We start from the raw sequence: 18,834 nt of genomic DNA, 5'->3' as shown, positions 1-18,834 counted from the left end.
AAGGTTTGTTAAATTCATTCATGTTAGGGGCTTGACCAGCCTTCCCTTTCTTTATTTGAACAAATTGTCCTCCTCCAGGCCTCACTGTAAGCACCTTTTCCTGTGTCAGATGCTCCTGCCGGCAGCTCCCCACATCCCTGTGAACCTGCCAGGTGAGCCTGCAGTCCAGCACACCGTGTGGCTATTATTAGGTCTAGTAATAATTAATGTCGTTTTCTAATACTTTTTTAAAAATCGAATTTATTTAAACAATACAACAAAATTTAATCAACAATATAGTTGTCGTTGTTTTCTACTACTTGTGCCCAACTCTCAGGAAGCATTTTAATCCCTCTGTTTTAAAATTCTTGTGATTTTGATGCAAAAAATTCGGTCAATGCATTTTTGAGGCATTCTTCATTATTAAATTTTTTTCCAAGAAGAAAGTTTTGCAAAGAACGAAACAAATGGTAATCGGAAGGGGCAATATCAGGAGAATATGCAGGTTGAGGGAGAACTTCCCATTCCAACTGGCGCAGTTTTTCAGCAGTGATTCTTGCAGTATGCGGTCGTGCGTTATCGTGGTGAAGAATTACGCCCTTCTGATTAATCAGCGCGGGTTCTTTTTCTCTTAAAGCTTGGGCTAACCTTTCCAATTGGGCACTATACACTGCACTTGTAATGGTTTGGTTAGATGGTAAAAGTTCATAATGAAGAATTCCTCTAAAATTCCACCAAACACACAACATCACTTTTTTCGCATGCAAGTCAGGTTTTGGCGTGGGCTGCGGAGCCTCATTTTTGTCCAACCATTGAGGCCGCCTTTTCAAATTAACATACAGCACCCATTCTTCATCTCCGGTAACAATTTGCTCTAAAAACGGCAAACGATTTTGACAAGAGAGGAGCGAACTGCAAATTGTGACTCTTTGATTACGGTTGTTGTTGGTCACCTCATGAGGAACCCATTTTCCAAACTTTTGGACTTTGCCAAGTGCACGCAATTGATTGGAAATTGTTTTTTGTGAACAATTTAAAGTTGTCGCAAGCTCTTGTTGGGTAATTTGAGGATTTTGCACCAAAAGAGCTTGAAGAGCTTCTTGATCAAAATTGGACACAGGGCCTTGACCACTCTTGTCATCTAACGAAAAATTTCCCTCGTGAAATTTCTCAAACCAACGCTGGCATTTTCTGGCACTAACTGCATCTTGACCAAGAGCACTACAGATGTTTTTTGCAGCCTCACTTGCTTTTCTTCCTAATTGGAACTCGTAAAGCATGCAGTGCCGAATATGCTCTTCATCCGCCATCTTCTTAGCCCTAGTTTTGCAACAAAAACCAAAACAAACACAAACTTTTTCAAGTAAAACTTGTTAATTACACTTCACACGTTCTGTAGATACCACGTGTTTGAAGGTTATGTCAATACAAGTCAACGCCAAGCAAGATTTTAAACAAATGTTAAAAAACGACATTAATTATTACTGGACCGGATACTTGGCTTGTCCAGCACTGAACCGTTGTGAGCTCCTAGAGCAGTGGTTCTCAACCTTCCTAACTCCGCGACCCTTTAATACAGTTTCCCATGTTGTGGTGACCCCCAGCCATAAAATTATTTTCGTTGCTACTTCATAACTGTAATTTTGCTACTGTTCACGAATTGTAATGTAAACATCTGTGTTTTCCAGTGGTCTTAGGCAACCCTGCTAGCAGTTCTCAACCATTGGAAAACACAGATATTTACATTATGATTCATTAACAGTAGCAACATTGCAGTTATGAAGTAGCAAGGAAAATAACTTTATGGTTAGCGGTCACCACAACATGAGGAACTGTATTAAAGGGTCGTGGCATTAGAAAAGTTGAGAACCACTGTCCTAGAGCCTCCTGAATGCAGGAAATGTATGTGTGTTATCTGTTAGCACACCTATAGTACTTGGCATTTAGTATATCCTAAATATTTATTTGAGGAACACATATCATATTCCGGCCTCCTTATGACTTTAGGACTTTTCTTCTCTTTATGTGTCAGTGCTTCCTAATGATTCTACTTGGTGTGAGAAATAACTTTCAAGAATTAGATCAAGTGAACTAGCCTGCTTCGAATTTCTAGCAACATGTGAGTTAATAGGCTGTTTATCTTTGAAATAATCCAGTTTGTATAAAGGTCATGCACTTCAAATTTACAATTTGGAAAATGTAAATCATAGATGAGTACTGTATAATATAAATAGTTTTTGGTCATTGTGGTTAAAATTATGTGAAATATGAATTAAGAATGCACCTGGAGCAATTTTGCAAGATGAGTTTGATAGCTGTCAGCATCTGGCTGATAATCTATATAAACTCATTTAATCTATCTGTCTTGTGATTCTTTTCCAAGTGAAAAAAAAATGGAATCACAACTTGTTTTATCTAAGTATTATTTCCAAAACTGAGAATCATGTGTGAAAGTTCTCAAAAAACATGTATGTGTGTATGGCTTAAAGGTTTCAAAGTTTAATCTCCTTTCTGTATTATGCACATGTGCATAAAAGCCAAGTGATCATGCCAGAATTAGCAATTTGTAGGGCATTTAGGACTTCTAAGACTCAAGACAGAGACCAGACTCACTCAAGCTTAAGAAAAAAATGCTACCTAATCACACACACAGGGGGTGGGGTGGAGGGGAGGGAAGGATGCTGAGAAATATGTGGGATTGAATCCTCCAGCATGGTGGTTTCCCAAGGAAGAGATGCTGCTGGCAGATTCAAGAGTTTGGAAGTAACTCTACTACACATACATCGATCTTCATCTACTTTTAGCAAACATACTCGTACATCCTTAAACAATGTAAGCAAATAGGCTGTGCTGGGTCTACCATTATTTACTGAAGGAGTTGACACAATCGTGCTGACCAAGGGCAAGGCACTAAGAGGTTAGATTGCACTTTGAATATTGCTTTCAATTGCCATCATTGTGTAAAATGATGCCAAGTGCAAGAAAAGGGAGTTTAATGTGTCTAAGCGGAGGACCTTTCTAGAAATTCAGTTATTTTTTTCTCCTGAAGAAACCAGTGATACTCTTGTAAAATATAGATGATACTGCTTCTTTCATCTGTGACAATATAAGAATTACCTGTGACCATCTTGCTTCATAGCATAACCAACCTCTGCCTGCAGGTCAATCAGAGCTTATTTTCTGATTGTTGTTGAACCATCAGTTATCTTTGTAACACTGTGCGTCCTCCAGAGGAGGAAAATCACAAGCAGGAAAATGGCATTCTCATCAGATGCCCCAAGTAGAGGATTTCAAAATGTGAAACAGCTGAGCTCACTTGACATTTCTTGATGTCATCTACTTCATCTGCAGTGGAGAAGACAGAGAGCTTCCTTTCCTGGTGTTTATTATTTTCCCCCCAGAATTCTGCCAAACTTAAAGGATTGCATATAATTTACTAAAGAGGAGAAGGACCAAGAAGGGCCATTTATATTTCGATGACTACCAGTGCCTAGAAGATAAATGTGAAGTAGTATTGCGTCTGTTTCTTTCACCCAGCTGTGTCATATACTCTCTTAATGGGACCTAGGCAGAAGCATTGATTTTCCTATTTATGTGAGGACTTGAAAGGGATCATAAATTATGGCTGAGTCTAGCTCTAAGGTGGCAATGAGCTAAGGTGATGTAGAGGTACACAATGAAAATTGAAACGTCTAAAGTGCATCAGCCGAGCTCTGCAGGGGAGAGACAGCAGGGGGCTAATAGACATGAAATTTTAATGCTTCATTTTTCCCCCTCAAGAAAGAGGTTTAATTAAGAATTCATCAAATACATGGCTTCTGGCATATACACACACTATTTACAAAAAGAGAAATAAACAGTGTGAGATAAGAACCGACTAGGAAAAGGAAAGCCCCTCGTTCGGGGGACTAAATGTTAATGACATTTTTAAGTTGAAGTTAAGAGTTCAGATGTCAGGAAAAGGGACAAGTATGACTTATTAGGCGTTTACTTGAAATTTAGCAAATTTCTAAGCATCTGTTTTCAACATCTTGGGAGTGTTTAGAGATGCAGTCTACCCAATCCATGAAAGGACTTACAGATGTAATACTCTTTCTTTAATGAGATTTGAGACTTACAATCTGTTGTTACGTGCAGATGTTTGACATTTATCAAAACATGTGCTGATATTTTTTGAGTCCGGCACACTTTTACAAATGTGCCAACCTGCAGGAAATTGTGTCACCATCAGTGCTGCCAGCAGAACCATCTGAGGAACTTGCCAGAGATTGGATTGAAGCTTATGACTGAGGCCCCACATGTGCTGTTTGTAGCCTCAGTGATGTGCTGTGTACCCTTTACATATTGAAGAGCCCATTGAAAATTCATCTCAGTGAAGTGGGATGGCCACCCAGTCTGTTTCCTTTTCTAAAGAATCACAAGCCATCTGTTTAATAATTTTCCATTCTAGAATTTCTCTGGGCTGTGACTTCAATTAAATGAGGCCTGTTAATAATATAATTAAGATCTAACCAGAAATGAAGAGTCTGGAGACATTTTTACCTAACGGTGCCAGGCAGAAATGCGTGAGTTATTCATCCAAAAAATGTTGATTCATTCAGCAAACTTTCCTATGTGCCAGTAACTGGGGACAGAAGATCTTCTTGCCTTGAAAGAGAACTGTGCTACTGTAGCCAGCTTTCTTGCCAATTAACACACTCTTAGTCTTTACGTACCTAATTTTTTCTTAACTTCAAAGCTTGCCTAAACCTGTCTGCAATTTACAAGGAAATGGTACTTTTTATTCTGAGGTAGACAACTTCATGACTGCTCTAAACTTTTTTTTCTTTCTTTTTTTTCTTTTTTTTTGTTAATCCTCACTAGATGATATTTTTGTTGTTGTTGATTTTTTTTTTTTTTTTAAGAGTGGGAGGGAGGGAGAGGAAGAACAAAAGAGAAGGAGAGAGGGAGGAAAATGAATGTGAGAGACACATCAATTGGCTGCCTCCTATACAAGCCCAACCAGGGCTGAGGATCAAACCTGCAGCCCAGGTATGTGCCCTTGACCAGGAATCAAATCCAGAACTCTTCAGTGGTCAGGCTGATGCACTGAGCGCTACTAGCCAAGGCTGTTCTTTCTTTTTTAACTCTCTCTGCATTCATTGCTGGTTCCCTAAATGTTTGTGTTTATTTGCTCTCTGTTTCCTCTATATTTATAAAATAGCGACACCACTCAATAACATCCATGAGTGAATAACATTTTAGGTACCAGGTATTATGCTGTGTATGTATCATAAATTACTCATTCATATCCAAGAACAATTTCATGAGACATACACTATCATCCTACTACTTACAGTCAACTAATGAAAGCTTAAACTACTTGTTCAAGGCCACACAGCTCCAGTGTGGTATAGGGAAAATACTCCTACTGGCCAGACTCTAGATTTCACAATATAGCATCCCAGCTTGCACCTTTGTACCCCAGAATGTTTTTGTTTGTTTTTTATTTTTGTTAATACTCATCTGAAGATATTTTTCTAGACATCTGACTGTCCGGTATAGAATCTGCCATTAAATTCTCATTCTTTTGTACAAAGTCCATACAGGGGGGTGTTACTTCAAAATAACTATCATATTTGTTACCTCAAATAACTATCAAAATAACTAGATCTATTATGTAGATGTAGGACTTACTGCCCTATGTACTGATCCTTGAGCCATATAAAATCTTATGGTTTAGTTGCTACTTTGAGGTGACCCAGTTCGTTTTATCTGATTTAGAAATGTGTTCTCTACCATTTCATCATGGGATGGTCCCCTGGAGCATTTGCTGTGAAGCTTCTTAGCACAAGATTGAGCCTTTGTTGCATTCCCTTTGTCTTTACATTGACTCTTATTCACCAGCAAGTGAATTCTAAATACTGGGTTAGTTCTGCCCTTGACAAGTCAAAAGGAATTGCCTCTTAATCAGCCAGAAACATTATGTGGTAGATTGATTCAAATTTAACTTGAGATGGCATAATTGAGGCTATTATCATCCAATTAAAGAAGTGAGTATAGAAAGAAAAAGAGAAAGAAAAACAAGTTTGCTGGTACTTGAGAGCAAGGTCTGTATCTTGTTTATTTTTGGACAAGTGGCTTGGCATGTAAGCAGATCTCAATAAATGCCTGTAGAATGTTTGTAATAAGTGTCTCCCATCTCTTGATCCAGGCGAGCCCTAAACAGCTTCATTGAATTTATTTATAGTCAAATAAACCCATAAAATATTTCAGGAGAGGTAATGAGTTTTCTCTTTCTCTTAGCCAGACTGAATATTCTCAGTTTCTTTGCTTCCCCCCCCCCCCCCGATTGCAAAACATCACTGTACTCATTGTGGACTATGATACTGATATAACTTAGGTACATGCCTAACTATAAAGCTAGGCACAAAGGAGGCGCAATCAGAGTGTGTGCGTATGGGGGGAGGGAGAGGATTCTAGCTGGGGTAAATGAACTGGAAAGTCTTTATGGAGAAAGTGGCCTTTGAAATGTGTCTTGTCCAAGTGCAGGAAAATAATTGGAACAAAGAGCTGAAGGTAGGGTCAATTTACAAAATGAACATTAGAACCATTGGATGAGATAAAAGATATGTATGAGATTGTAAGAGATGAAGTTAGAAAGGTACATTGACAATGAGTATGGATTAAATGTGAAGAAGGAGAAGTCTTGCTATGTTGGTTGGTTGTAGGGAGGCATTGCATGTTTTATAGGTAGAATAACTGGGTTGGCATAGTGCTAATTAGCATAGAAATCAATCTTGCAGGACTGATTAGAGTAGCTGATCAATTTCTTAACTGTTTCTGTCAGTAGCTCACAAAGTGATTCTGTGATCTTTACTGTTCTTCATTAGGCTGAACCCAGAGCATTTTAGTCTTCATGGGACTATTATTATCTGAGAGTCTTTCGGTTCCTCCTTTCATTCTTGGTCCCTAATTTGTATCTAAGTTACAACGAAAGCCACTTATTTTCTAGAGGCGTATCCCCCATTTCTTTCTGCTCTTTTTCCTAACATATCTGATCTTTGCATCATGTCTGAGTTGTTTCAGAGAACCTAAGTTGTTTGGTTGGTTGATTTATTTATTTTTACATTTATTTTCTCATTCCCACACCCCTCCCTCCAACTCTCACTACACTACCAGCTTTTATAGAGCTAGGTGTCTACAAGTTTCTAAATAATTGCATGTTGTTTTAAAGATGTAAGACCATATAGCTTACTGTTGTAAACAAGGACTGCAAAGAGAAATACTGGAATACTCAGGGGATTCTCTGCTCCTACAGCTCATTTTGCATCCCCAGAACCTGTTCCTAATCAGGATTTAGTTTTTTGGTGTTCATGGGCCTTGGGCAACAGGTAGGGCAGTGGTCATCAAACTGCGGCTCGCAAGCCACATGCAGCTCTTTGGCCCCTTGAGTGTGGCTCTTCCACAAAATACTAAGTGTGGGCGTGCACGTACAGTGTGATTGAAATTTTGTGGCCCATGCACAGAAGTTGGTTTTCAGCTCTCAAAAGAAATTTCAATCGTTGTACTGTTGAGTTTGCCAAACACTGAGGTGTAGGGAGATAAGATTCGAGTTCTTCAGGGATCAAACTTAACTCCAGCACATCTGAGCCCTCACACATTTATTTCTGCTGCCCTTGGTGACTGCTGTCAGCTGGACTCAGGATGGGACACATGGCTTCCACTTTTAAAGAAGACTTCTTGAACAGCACTAGGAGTTGCATGCATAAAAATTGGAGCCTGAAGAATGAAGCACGATGCTGCTTGAGCTTCTCCGCGGAGGGCCACCCGATGACAGAAGGCAGCTCCTGGTCACTGGAGGCTAAGAAGGGGAGTAAGCGAGGCCTGACATGGCAATGTGCTCCAGGACAGGGTGAGGTGGGATAGAAGGTTGTGATGAGCAGCCCATTTCTGGTGCAAATACATTTGAAGCCTCCCCTTAACATCAAAACCTTGGATAAAATTTGCAGCCCACTTATGTTTTAAATTTAAGAAATCTTCATCTTAATTACTAAAGTCACATTTATATTCGCCCTTTCTCCTGTGGTTTCTGAGTATTTAATGACTATGAGTAGGGTGGTGACATGGGTCAGCACAATGGGTGAGGAAAGGATATTCCGACCCCCGTTTCAGAAGCATGCAATGCATTGGTAAAGAGAACCTAGGCCTTGGAGCCAGAGGAAAAGACTTCTAATTATTACACATGTGACCTGGACAGTCACTTAGCTGCTCTGAGACTCAGTCTCCATGTCGACAGAAAGAGGATAAGAATGTCTCATGTGATGAATATAGGTTAAATAGATATAAATATAACAGACATAAAATTCTTGTCTTACCCTACAGTAAATAAATGTTCAATCATGGTACCCAAGATAATGTCATTTATTATCATAACTGTACTAAAATACATTATTATCTATTTAATATTTGAAAGTACATTTACATATTAAAATCATAGGCTAGTTGACATTTTAATATGCTCAAAAAGTCACCATGTGGCCTTGTATCAGTTACATTGTACAAAGTATGAAGCCAAGGAGAATTTAGAGAAAGAACTGCTTCACGTCTATCAGCTTTATTACAGGGCAGTTTACTACTCCATATCCTTTCAAATATATAAACATCATGACAATGCTGGCAGTGACTTTTCTCCTAAGCTGGTGATAATGATTATTTTTGTGTGGATTTCTAATTGTACGATCAGTCCTTTTCATAGAGTATATATTTAAGGAGATAACTTTCCCAGGTAAAAAGGTTAAAATATAGCCCCCATACAACAGTGAGACAATTTGCACAATGCAGACATCAGCCTGCTCCAGATGTGGTGTAAACAGAAAATGGCTTTTCTGATTATGAAGCATTTGTCTCAGAACATTCTGGCAGTTGGAACTTGGCTTTGGGCTAACATATGCCTTCGTACTGTTGGGAAGCAGTTGGGGGCTTCATGGATCTTCTCAAATGTCTGAGTCAATCAAAGATGATTCAAGCATCTAGAAATGGGATGGGCATGGGGAATTAAAATACCTATTGCTTCTGGAATTCCTGGGGCATACAGTGCCTTATGGTATGAGCTGGCACTCTTCCCCATCGAAGGGGAAGTAGGTAAATTCGTCCATGATGCCTATCCTTGTGCTTCCTCCTGCGCTAAGCCTGCAAAAGCTTCTAATCCATTCAGGCAAAGTTGGATCAGCAGAACATTTCAAGTGAGACCCACCTACTGCCTGAGTGTTCCCCAGGAGAACTGGGTCTGACTTGGGGACGAATGTTATTCTGGAGTCCTTGTCTGAAAACTTCACTAATGTTCCACTGGGCAGACACAGATCAAACTGAAAACCAGGACTTCCTAAGAGATTGCGAAGGTCTATGGTGATTCTCCAGTGAAGGAGAAGAGTAGAGACTGATTTTATTTAGATACAATGTTTGAAACACCTATACATTTTGTTTAGGAAATACCTGATTAGCTCATACTTTGTGCCATCCTAGGGTATAAGAGAGGCATGTAAAGAAATGATTATGTGTTATGAGTATTGCTATTCTAGAGCAGCACTGACCAATGTAAATGTAATGTGATGTATGTAATTATAAATTTTGTGATCACATTAACAAAATAAAGAGCCCTGGCCAGTATGGGTCAGTTGGTTGGGTCATTGTCCCATAAACCAGAAGATGTCTGATTCCCCAGTCAGGGCACATACCTAAATTGTGGTCCAAACCCTGGTCAAGGCACATACAGGAGGCAAACGGTTGGTATTTCTTTCTCTCTCTCTCTCCCTTCCTCCCTCCCTTCCTCCTTCCCTGACCTTTTTCTAAAATCAATAAGCATATTCATGATTGAGATGGGTGAGGATCAATACTTAGTGATTACTTTTCTGAAAAACGGCTATGCCATTTTCATTTCATGTCCCGTTAGCAATGCACAAGAGTTCTAATTCCTTTACATTCTTGACATTTGTTATTTTCTATTTTTTTAAAGATGAGTCATCATAATGGGTATGAAATGATAGCTTGATGTAGTTTTGATTTGCATTTTCCTATTGTTACATGGTGTTACACAACTTTTCATGTCCTTATTGGCCATTTGAATCGCTTTTTGATTAATTTTTGTAAAAGAAAAATTTGTCCCCAAAACATAAAATTTACTAGGTTGATGCTTAATGATTGTTAATTTTCTTCTTTGCCTCTTTAACATTTCCAAAGTTATCTGTATGTCAAGGTGTTCATCACGGAACTGACAGCATCCTAATACATTTATTTCTAGATTGGAAGTATCTGTTGGACCAAGTGATTCCAAAATGTTCATATAAACTTCTTTATTATGGCAAGAATAGTTTAAAAAGTATGAGGAAATAGTTGAGGTTATAGTGTCATATTTATAACATAGAAGTAAAAGAAAATTACTCATTTTGTTCATTATAAATCACTTAGCTTATTACGTGCATAGGTTTTGAACTTAAAAAGTAGCAGTTGTTTGCATATACATATCGTACTTACCACCTGTACTTTTGAATAATATGAATGGAACAATCATTATTCCACTATTTTATTTTCATTTATATTTCTAAGCCAGAAAGTTGGGTGTTTGGGTCAAATTTTCTCTCCCTGACATTTCCTGTCAATTAAAAATCTTCCAGACCTTTCAAATCCATCCATCTCTTTAGCTTCATTATCACCTTTAGAATTCAGTCTCTGCTTTTAACTTTTTGTACCACAATTGTTATAATTTCATACCTTTAAATCAATGCACATAAATCAATGTCCACCCCCTTGGACAACTATAAGAGCCTGTAAGATCTCTCTTTTTAGCTCTAGCTTTCTATTTGTATCTCTTTCTACCTCTGGTTCTCTTATTCCCCTTGGTCCTGTTCTCTTTCAATGCACCATTTAGGCCACTGGTAATATGTAGTCCCTTTGGTAAATTAACTACTTTAAACCTTCAGTGTTCTCTCCACACTGACCTCAGGATCAAATCCTGACTCCACACCAAGGACACAAGGATCATTTGTGCCTTCCTTATCTCTCCATTTTCACCTAGACCTCCTGCCCCCTCCAGTTTCATCTGAGTCACCTTTCCTTCACACATACAGGGACAAGATCCCTCATCTGGGAAAGCCCTGTGCTGGTAGTGGCGATGGAGGGAACATAAGCATGATCTAACAACTCCCTTTGCACACTTAGTGCTGGATCCAGGTCTGAGAGGACCCAGCTGGATGCAGTGTTAACCCCCTTTATCTGCTGCATGTGGGGATCATAGGAGATCCTGGGTAGTGGGGAGGGCCAGGAATTGTCAGAGGACTCAGCAAAGTGGCTGTTTACTAAATAAGTATGATTTGCATGCCCTATGGATGCAGGTGAGCTAAGTATCACCCCATGAGGCCAGGCCTTAGGAATCTCACTGCCTCCTTCTCCAGGACTTGCTTAAAGCAGGGACTCTTAATCCTGTGGTTTCATGGATCTCCTTGTCACTCTGGGGAAGCATATGATCTCTTTAAGAATGATGCTTTTATAAGTTTAAAATAAAATACATAAAAGTACAAAGGAAACCATTTATATTGAAAAGTAGAGATAAAGCATTTAAAAATTAATTGTAATAAAACAACATATTAAAAAAAAACAACCTGGAGGTGGGTCTATTAGCAACCATAATTTCCAAATCTGTGTAAATTGTACTTTATATATCTGCAATAAGTATATGATGATATAAAAACAGCCATGGATTCTGATGGTAGCAAATGACTATGGTGGTTTATTGCCTATAGTTATAATAAAAGGAAATGCTAAATTTGAGAAATGGGGTAGTAAAAATCAAGATGATGCTATTCTACCTCAGATTCACAAATCCCTTGAGTCCCATCTATAGACTCCTTGGGGCTCTGTGGATCCCATCTATCTCAGTTAAGGCTGTTATAACAAATACTCTACTCTGGGTGGCTTACACAACAAATACTCTCAAAGTTTAGGAGGTGCAAAGATCAAAATCAAGGTGCTCATATGGTCCAGTAATTGGTAAGGGCTGCCTTCCTGTTTATATCCTTACATGCCTTAGTGTGTGTGGAGAGATACTAATTCTCTAAAGACCTCACCTAGACCTAATGACCTCCTGTGATACTGTGACTTGTAATAGAAAATATAGGATGGGTGGAGGTGGAAGAAGACATAGAAGGGATACATGGTGATGGAAGGGGGCAGACGTTTAACACAGGAGCTGCCGCATGGTGGTCAGTGCATTCCCACAGCCAACCTCCTGTGGCCAGCCAACCTCCTGCAGTCCCTCCCCTGCCGGCCCCAATAATCTCTCTCTCTCTCTCTCTCTCTCTCTCTCTCCCGCTCTCTCTCCCTCTCTCTCTCTCTCACACACACACACACACACACACACACACACACACACACACATCAGAGGCCCGAAAGTCATGAAAGGGCCTTGACCTGGCTCCTGCCTGCTGTGGCTTTGTCTAGTATAAAGGTTCTCAACCTTTCTAATGCCACTTGCGACCCTTTGATACAGTCCCTCATGTTGTGGTGATCCCCAACAATAAAAATATTTTTGTTGCTACTTCATAACTGTAGTTTTGCTACTGTTATGAATTGTAATGTAAATATCTGTGTTTTCCAATGGTCTTAGGTGATCCTGCTAGCAGTTCTCAACCTGTGAGCTATAGCCCACAGGTTGAAAACTGCTGCTGTAGAGCAGTGGTTCTAGAAGGAAGGACACTGGTCTAGAAGGGAGGACATCTGGTCTAATTAGCCTATTATGCTTTTACTCTCTCTCTATATATATAGAATTACTCCAGTTCTGTTACTGGCATTGAGCTCCAAAAAGCCTTGGAATTTCCAGAGATGAAAGCTGCAAAGTGTCTCTTGTGATGTTAATGAATTGACTTTTAGACTCCACTTAAAGTGTGTGTGTGTGTGTGTGTGTGTGTGTGTATGTGTGCCTGTAGGGGTGTGGTATTTGCTAGGAAAGCAAACTATGTGATTAAAGGGTTTGAAATTTCAACAGTGGCTGGAGGTTGAATCAGTCTCCTAAGGCCAATGATTTAATCAACCTTGTCAATGTCAAGAAGCATCCATAAAACACCTAAGGACAGGGTTTGGAGAGCTTCAGGTTGGTGAACACAGATTGGGGAGGGAGGTGTCTGGAGTAAGTATGGCAAGTCCACATCCCTTCCCACATACCTTGCTGTGCCCCACCAGCACAGCCAAGGGTGAACCTGCGAGGGATGGTGAAGGGTTGAAGAAAAGACAGACAAGAGAATACAGCTGGGACTCAGTGGTTCTCATGAGCCTGGATGAGGACACAAAAGACCCAGCCTGCAAGCTGATGCTTTATTTTATAGTCTGATTAAAACAAAGGTAGATTAACATGTGTACAAATGTTCTTGTTTTGGCAACACTTGCTACACCTCCTACAGCCAATTAGCTACTTAGGGAGGAATTAGGGAGGGCTACAAGGTCAGGCTTAATTATGCTAGGAGAGCTCTGCCCTCCAGGCTGGGACTTGTTTGTGGCCCTGCCACAGGCCAGCCAAGCTGAACCCTAGAGCAGCTCCCTACACCTTGCCCTGAGCATCTCTTCCCTCTGGCTGTTCCTGAGTTATATCCTTTTATAATGAACCAGGATTCTACTAAGTCAAATGTTTCATTGAGTTTTGTGAGCTGCTCTAGCAAATTAATCAAATTCATTGAGGGTATTGAGGGAGACTCTGATTTATAGCCAGTCTGTCAGAAGTACAGGTAACAACCTGGGCTTTCATATATATATATAAAATATTTATATATTTTATTGATTAAGGTCTCACATAATTGTCCTTATCCCCCCATTCCCATCCAAAACCCCTCCCTACATATGCCCCCATGCCCCTGTTGACCATGGCCACTGATTAGGCCCATATGCATGCATACAAGTCCTTTGGTTGATCTCTTCTCCTTACCCCCACCCTCCCCTACTTTCCCTCTGAGGTTTGAGAGTCTGGTCGCTGCTTCTTACTCTGGGCCTATTTTTGTTCATCAGTTTATGTTGTTCATTATTTCCTTAAGATGTGTGAGATCATGTGATCCAAGAAATACCCTTATAAGAACCTAAACTGCGACAAGCCATAATGGTTATGCTGAGAGGCAAATGAATCAGTCTGTAGTGAGTTCCTTTCTGGGCCAACAGTTCTTTTGAGTCCCAATTTCAATGTCAAATAGTTTCATTGGGCTTTCAACTGGCACCTCTGAAGTGGTAGTGGTAGGAGCAGTCCTAGAGGACTGAGCCCTTAACCTGTGGAATCTGATCCTATTTCTGGGTAGATTGTGTCAGAGTTGAGCTGCATTGTACGACATGCAGCAGGTTGAGAATTTTGTGCTGGCTAGGGGAACCACTTTCTCCCACACTGGAATTTGGATCAGAGCCTATTTACCTCCCAAAAGCCCAGCCTCCAAATACCATCACAATGGGGATTCAGGCTTTCACTGTGAATTGGGTGTTGGGGAACACAAACATTTGGTCCATAGTACAGGCAAGGAACTCTGGTCCAGATGATTCTCTGCTACAGAGCCTTTAATCAGCCCTTCTCAGCTCCTCTTCTTGAGAAGACTGTGATGCCTTTTCTGTGTATTCAGAGCCCCAGATATTTACCAACTGCTGATACTTAAACTCTTGATTTGTTTATTTATTAAATCACACCACAAGTAGGCAACTATTATCTTAAAGGGCCAGAAGGTTTGGTGAAATGGTCTCCATAAGAACCATTCAATTCAGCCAGAGACAATGTGTAAATGAGTGGATATGTTGTATTCCAGTAAAAATTTTATGGATACTAAAATTTGTTTCATATAAGTCTTATGCCATGAAATATTTTTTGTTTTAAAATTTCAACCACTTGAAATTACCAAACCCATTTTTAATGGGATGTACAAAACCAATAATGGGCCAGATTTGGCATGGACAATACTTTATTGGTCTCTTTGCTAGATCACAACTAGTTCGGGGGTAGGAGCGATACATTTGTTTTCTCTCCCTTCTATATAGCACCAGTATTGGATAGGTTGCTTATAAAATAAATAATGAGCTAAGTTAATATTCAAGTCTATAAGTGCTTTATGTCCATATATGTGTTCTTAATAGTCTTCTCTGCTTTCTGCCCTTCACACCTTTATGTCCACCAACAATAAACATTGTGAAAATCATAGGTATTTTATGTAGTGCTTATTCCCTACAGAGGTTAATACACCACTTAAGATCAAAGGTAAATGGAGAGTTGTTTTTTTTTGTTTTTGTTTTTGTTTTTTTTTTGTCTTTAAGTTATGGAAGCAACAGACTTCCACTTCAGCAGGCTGATTAAGAAGCAAGATGTTAATCACAGCTTTAACTCAACCATACTTTTGATAACAAGACAAGGTGACTATTAGTCATGCTCTAACACCTGTAAAATGCTGACTTGACTAGTACATATATTGGCTGAATATAAAAAAAGGTTTTGGCATCTGGCTCAAGGTCATGGACAAATTTGCAATCTCATCAAGCCATGTTCACTGTTATGCAAATATACCAATCACTGTTTCACTTAGAGACATTTCAATAACCATGTAAATGGAAATCAGAAGATAAAATAAAATACTCAATGGTGTTGCCTTTAAAAATTTGGTTCTGTGTTTTGTTTGTCTTCTTAAAATCACTGATAGTTTTTTGTTGTTCATTAAGTTAATCCTTGCTTCATTATGACTTGCTTCCTGGGCCTACTTCAAGTCATGTAGCAACTCTGTAGACATCTCAGCCATTTCAGTGTGTCCTACCTCTGCCTGGAGTCCCAGTGCTTATGCTTACACCCAGCTGTGCTCTTGTTTATTTACTTTCTCCACCCAGTTACCTTCTGTCCATCTCTCTCCTAGCTCAAGTCCTAGCCTTTTGTAAGATTCTACTTCATATGAATTTTCTCCAGATTTTTGTAGTCCTTCATGGCTGTCGTTCAGACCTCTGGTTTCTTCTAAGTAAGCAGGAATTCTGTAAGGAAACCTGGATTTAGCAGAGGGACCAGCATGTCGCTGGAGAACACTTGTGAGATGAGCTTTTTTTTTTGACGAAGGTTCATTTTTAAAGAGTGTTAAAATTTTTAACATGGAGCCATGTACATTCCAGCCAGACCTTGATGCTTTGTGTTGTGTTTTTTTTGTTTGTTTGTTTTTCTACTTAACTTGGCACCTTTTCTTCTCTAATGAAGAATTGGCCAAGAGGGAAGGGATATTGTAGTTTTAGATTTAAATAATTTGCAAGGAAAAATTAGGTAAAATTCAAAGATAGGGGAGGATAGTATTTCCTTCATCTTTTCCCTCATAGTCATCAGTGTATTAGCTTCTTCCAGCCCTTTCCCACAAGGCATGCACATGGCCTAGTTACTATAACATTTTCTCCCATTCCTAACCCCCCCCAAATCTTGATCCATTGCATTGTCAGGGCTTAGTTTGAGAACAGGAAGATGACAAATTACATTTCCTTATTTTTCTTTATTCAGCTCATTAAACTATATCCTGGTTCCCTTTAGTGGCCTTGGTCTAACCCTTGGCATGATACATGAATTGGCTTTCTCTAGTTCACGTGGTAACTTAAAACATTTTATGAAAATTTGCAAACACATAAAAATAGAATCTATATATAAAAGGCTAGTATGCAAAGTGTCCCCTCGGGAGTTAGACTGGGAGTTTGGGAGTTTGATCACTCGCTATGACATGTGTTCACCACCAGGGGGTGATGTGGAACAAAGGAAGGCCCCAGCTGGCAGCCAGAAGGCCCCAATCAGCCCTGATTGCTGGCCAGGCCTAGTGCACTGGGCCTCTAGTAATTAAATAAGCCTCTTGATTACCCATTAAACAGATTCAATTACCAAAATTTTTAATGTACCTTCTTTTAAAATTGAAGTTTATATTGATATATTGTTCTGTCACACTGTAACATATAAAATTTGTGTCTTCATCAGGCACTTAATAGGTCAAATAGTGAAACTCTGTGGTGTTCAGTTTCAATATTTAATTGTTAATGACAGTGGTAAATAAGAGTAAAAATTAAAATTCAACAAACATATTTAATATAACTTTATGTGGCAACTTTAGGCACAGGTTATCATTTGTAAAATGAGCGTTGTGCAGAAATCATTGTATAAAATTATTTGTATTAACTTTACCCCTTAATATGAAAATTGAATTTTTTGCATCTACTTTTTACAATTAAAATATGGTCCTATGAGTTATTAAAAATCATTTTACCAGGAAGTGTTATTACTTGTAAACCTCTCCATGTGATTTCCTTCATATATATTGTGAAATTACTAAGTATTTTCAATGTGTACTTAGGCATTCTCATTCCTGAAGGACATAGAACAATAGGAAACTTCCTCTTTGACATTAATATGAGTAAGAAAAATTATGAAGTACATTTTGCTCATAAGAAGCTTCTTAAAATAGGACAGTGTGATATTAGCTTTGAATGAGGGTGAGTCATCTTCGTGCCTCTCATGAATAACTCTTCTCTTTTGCAGGATACAATTCCCAGTTAAAATTCTATAATTAATTTTTTCTCTTTGTTTTCTGTTTCTCCAGCTCTTGTAAATGTGAAGCTCTGGGCTATTGATCGACAATGTTTTCAAACAATAATGATGAGGACAGGACTCATCAAGCACACCGAGTATATGGAATTTTTAAAAAGGTAGGATGCTTTCTTTTCTCTTTCTGAGACCATTGAATGTCTTCACACCCCTCTTGTCTGAAATGAAGCACAGGGAAGCCTTTTTGCCTGCCTCTTAGTCTTTATGGGCTACACATTTGTGGAAGTGCAAGACTTTGCACTGGCTTCTTGGTATTTCTAGTACTTACTTTCAGTAATATGTGGTTAAATCATAACTTGAGAGTTTCATCCAACATTCTCTCATAGAGGAGTACAGCAAAGGAAAGGAGAAACAAATAAGAATGTGCTTGAACAAGAATTGTGTCCATCTTCAATATGTATCAGTTAATATATTCACAGTGTCACTTCTAAGGTAACCCACACTATAAGACCAAATCATCTCTTTTGTGAGTTTCCACATGAAAGGTCAGGTGACTAAGATGGAAAAGTTCCAAAAAGAAGCTTATTATCCTTTAATCTTGAGTTCAATTTCCCAAATTAAATTCATTTTATGTTGCAGTTCTGAAATATAATGCCTTTCTTGATGGTATACATTATCATAATAACTCAATATAGTATGGGAACTGGAATAAAAAACAGCTTTTCATTTCTTAGGAATACACTGAGATTCGCTGAAATGCATTTCTTTGTCTCTCAGATTATTTTAAAGAAAATACTATTTTGTTATTAAGAATATTGACAACTCTAATTAAAAAAAATAGTTGTTTTGTATCATTTTTCTTTTGAAAACAGAACCATCATTACGTGAGCTAAAAGGAAGTGAATCACCAATTAAAATTTCATTTGGGAGCTGGAATATTAAAGTGGATCTTTTATATTTTTATTTTTGGGTGAAGTAATAATTTAAATGGAGTTAAAAAAATCAAGTTCACATTTTATTTTGGTGATAACACCTTAAGTGATATCTATTCAATTTTTGAAGATGCAATTTTAATATTCCTTACTTTTGGATTTCTTGTGGTTAATTTATTTTGTTTTTGATGTCTCTGTATGTTGTATTTTCACATAAAATTTATATTCCCTCTAAAGAGGCAATAAAATTCTACTTTGATGTCAAGTAATAATATATTGAAATATTTCTCTATCAGTAGATTGTTGGGATTTTTTCCTTGGTGAGATTTGATAAAACATTTAGGAGAAGGGGAAATGTAAATTTCTGTTTAGAGTTTAGTGTGCATA

General features: G+C 38.6%; 1 protein-coding gene across 2 annotated transcripts in view; it reads left to right on the top strand.

Moving 5' to 3' along the window:
- Window positions 1–18,834, top strand: part of PRKG1 (protein kinase cGMP-dependent 1) — a 1,018,841-nt gene that overhangs the window by 673,519 nt on the left and 326,488 nt on the right. For both annotated transcript variants that reach the window (XM_036438437.2, XM_036438436.2), the window contains exon 4: window positions 17,571–17,676. In XM_036438437.2, the coding sequence (XP_036294330.1) occupies window positions 17,571–17,676 (106 nt within the window). The remainder of the gene's footprint in view (window positions 1–17,570; window positions 17,677–18,834) is intronic.

The sequence above is a fragment of the Pipistrellus kuhlii genome, unplaced genomic scaffold (genome assembly GCF_014108245.1).
Source record: "Pipistrellus kuhlii isolate mPipKuh1 unplaced genomic scaffold, mPipKuh1.p scaffold_m20_p_15, whole genome shotgun sequence".
Lineage (NCBI taxonomy): Eukaryota > Metazoa > Chordata > Mammalia > Chiroptera > Vespertilionidae > Pipistrellus > Pipistrellus kuhlii.
This window is presented reverse-complemented; position numbering and strand designations above follow the sequence as displayed.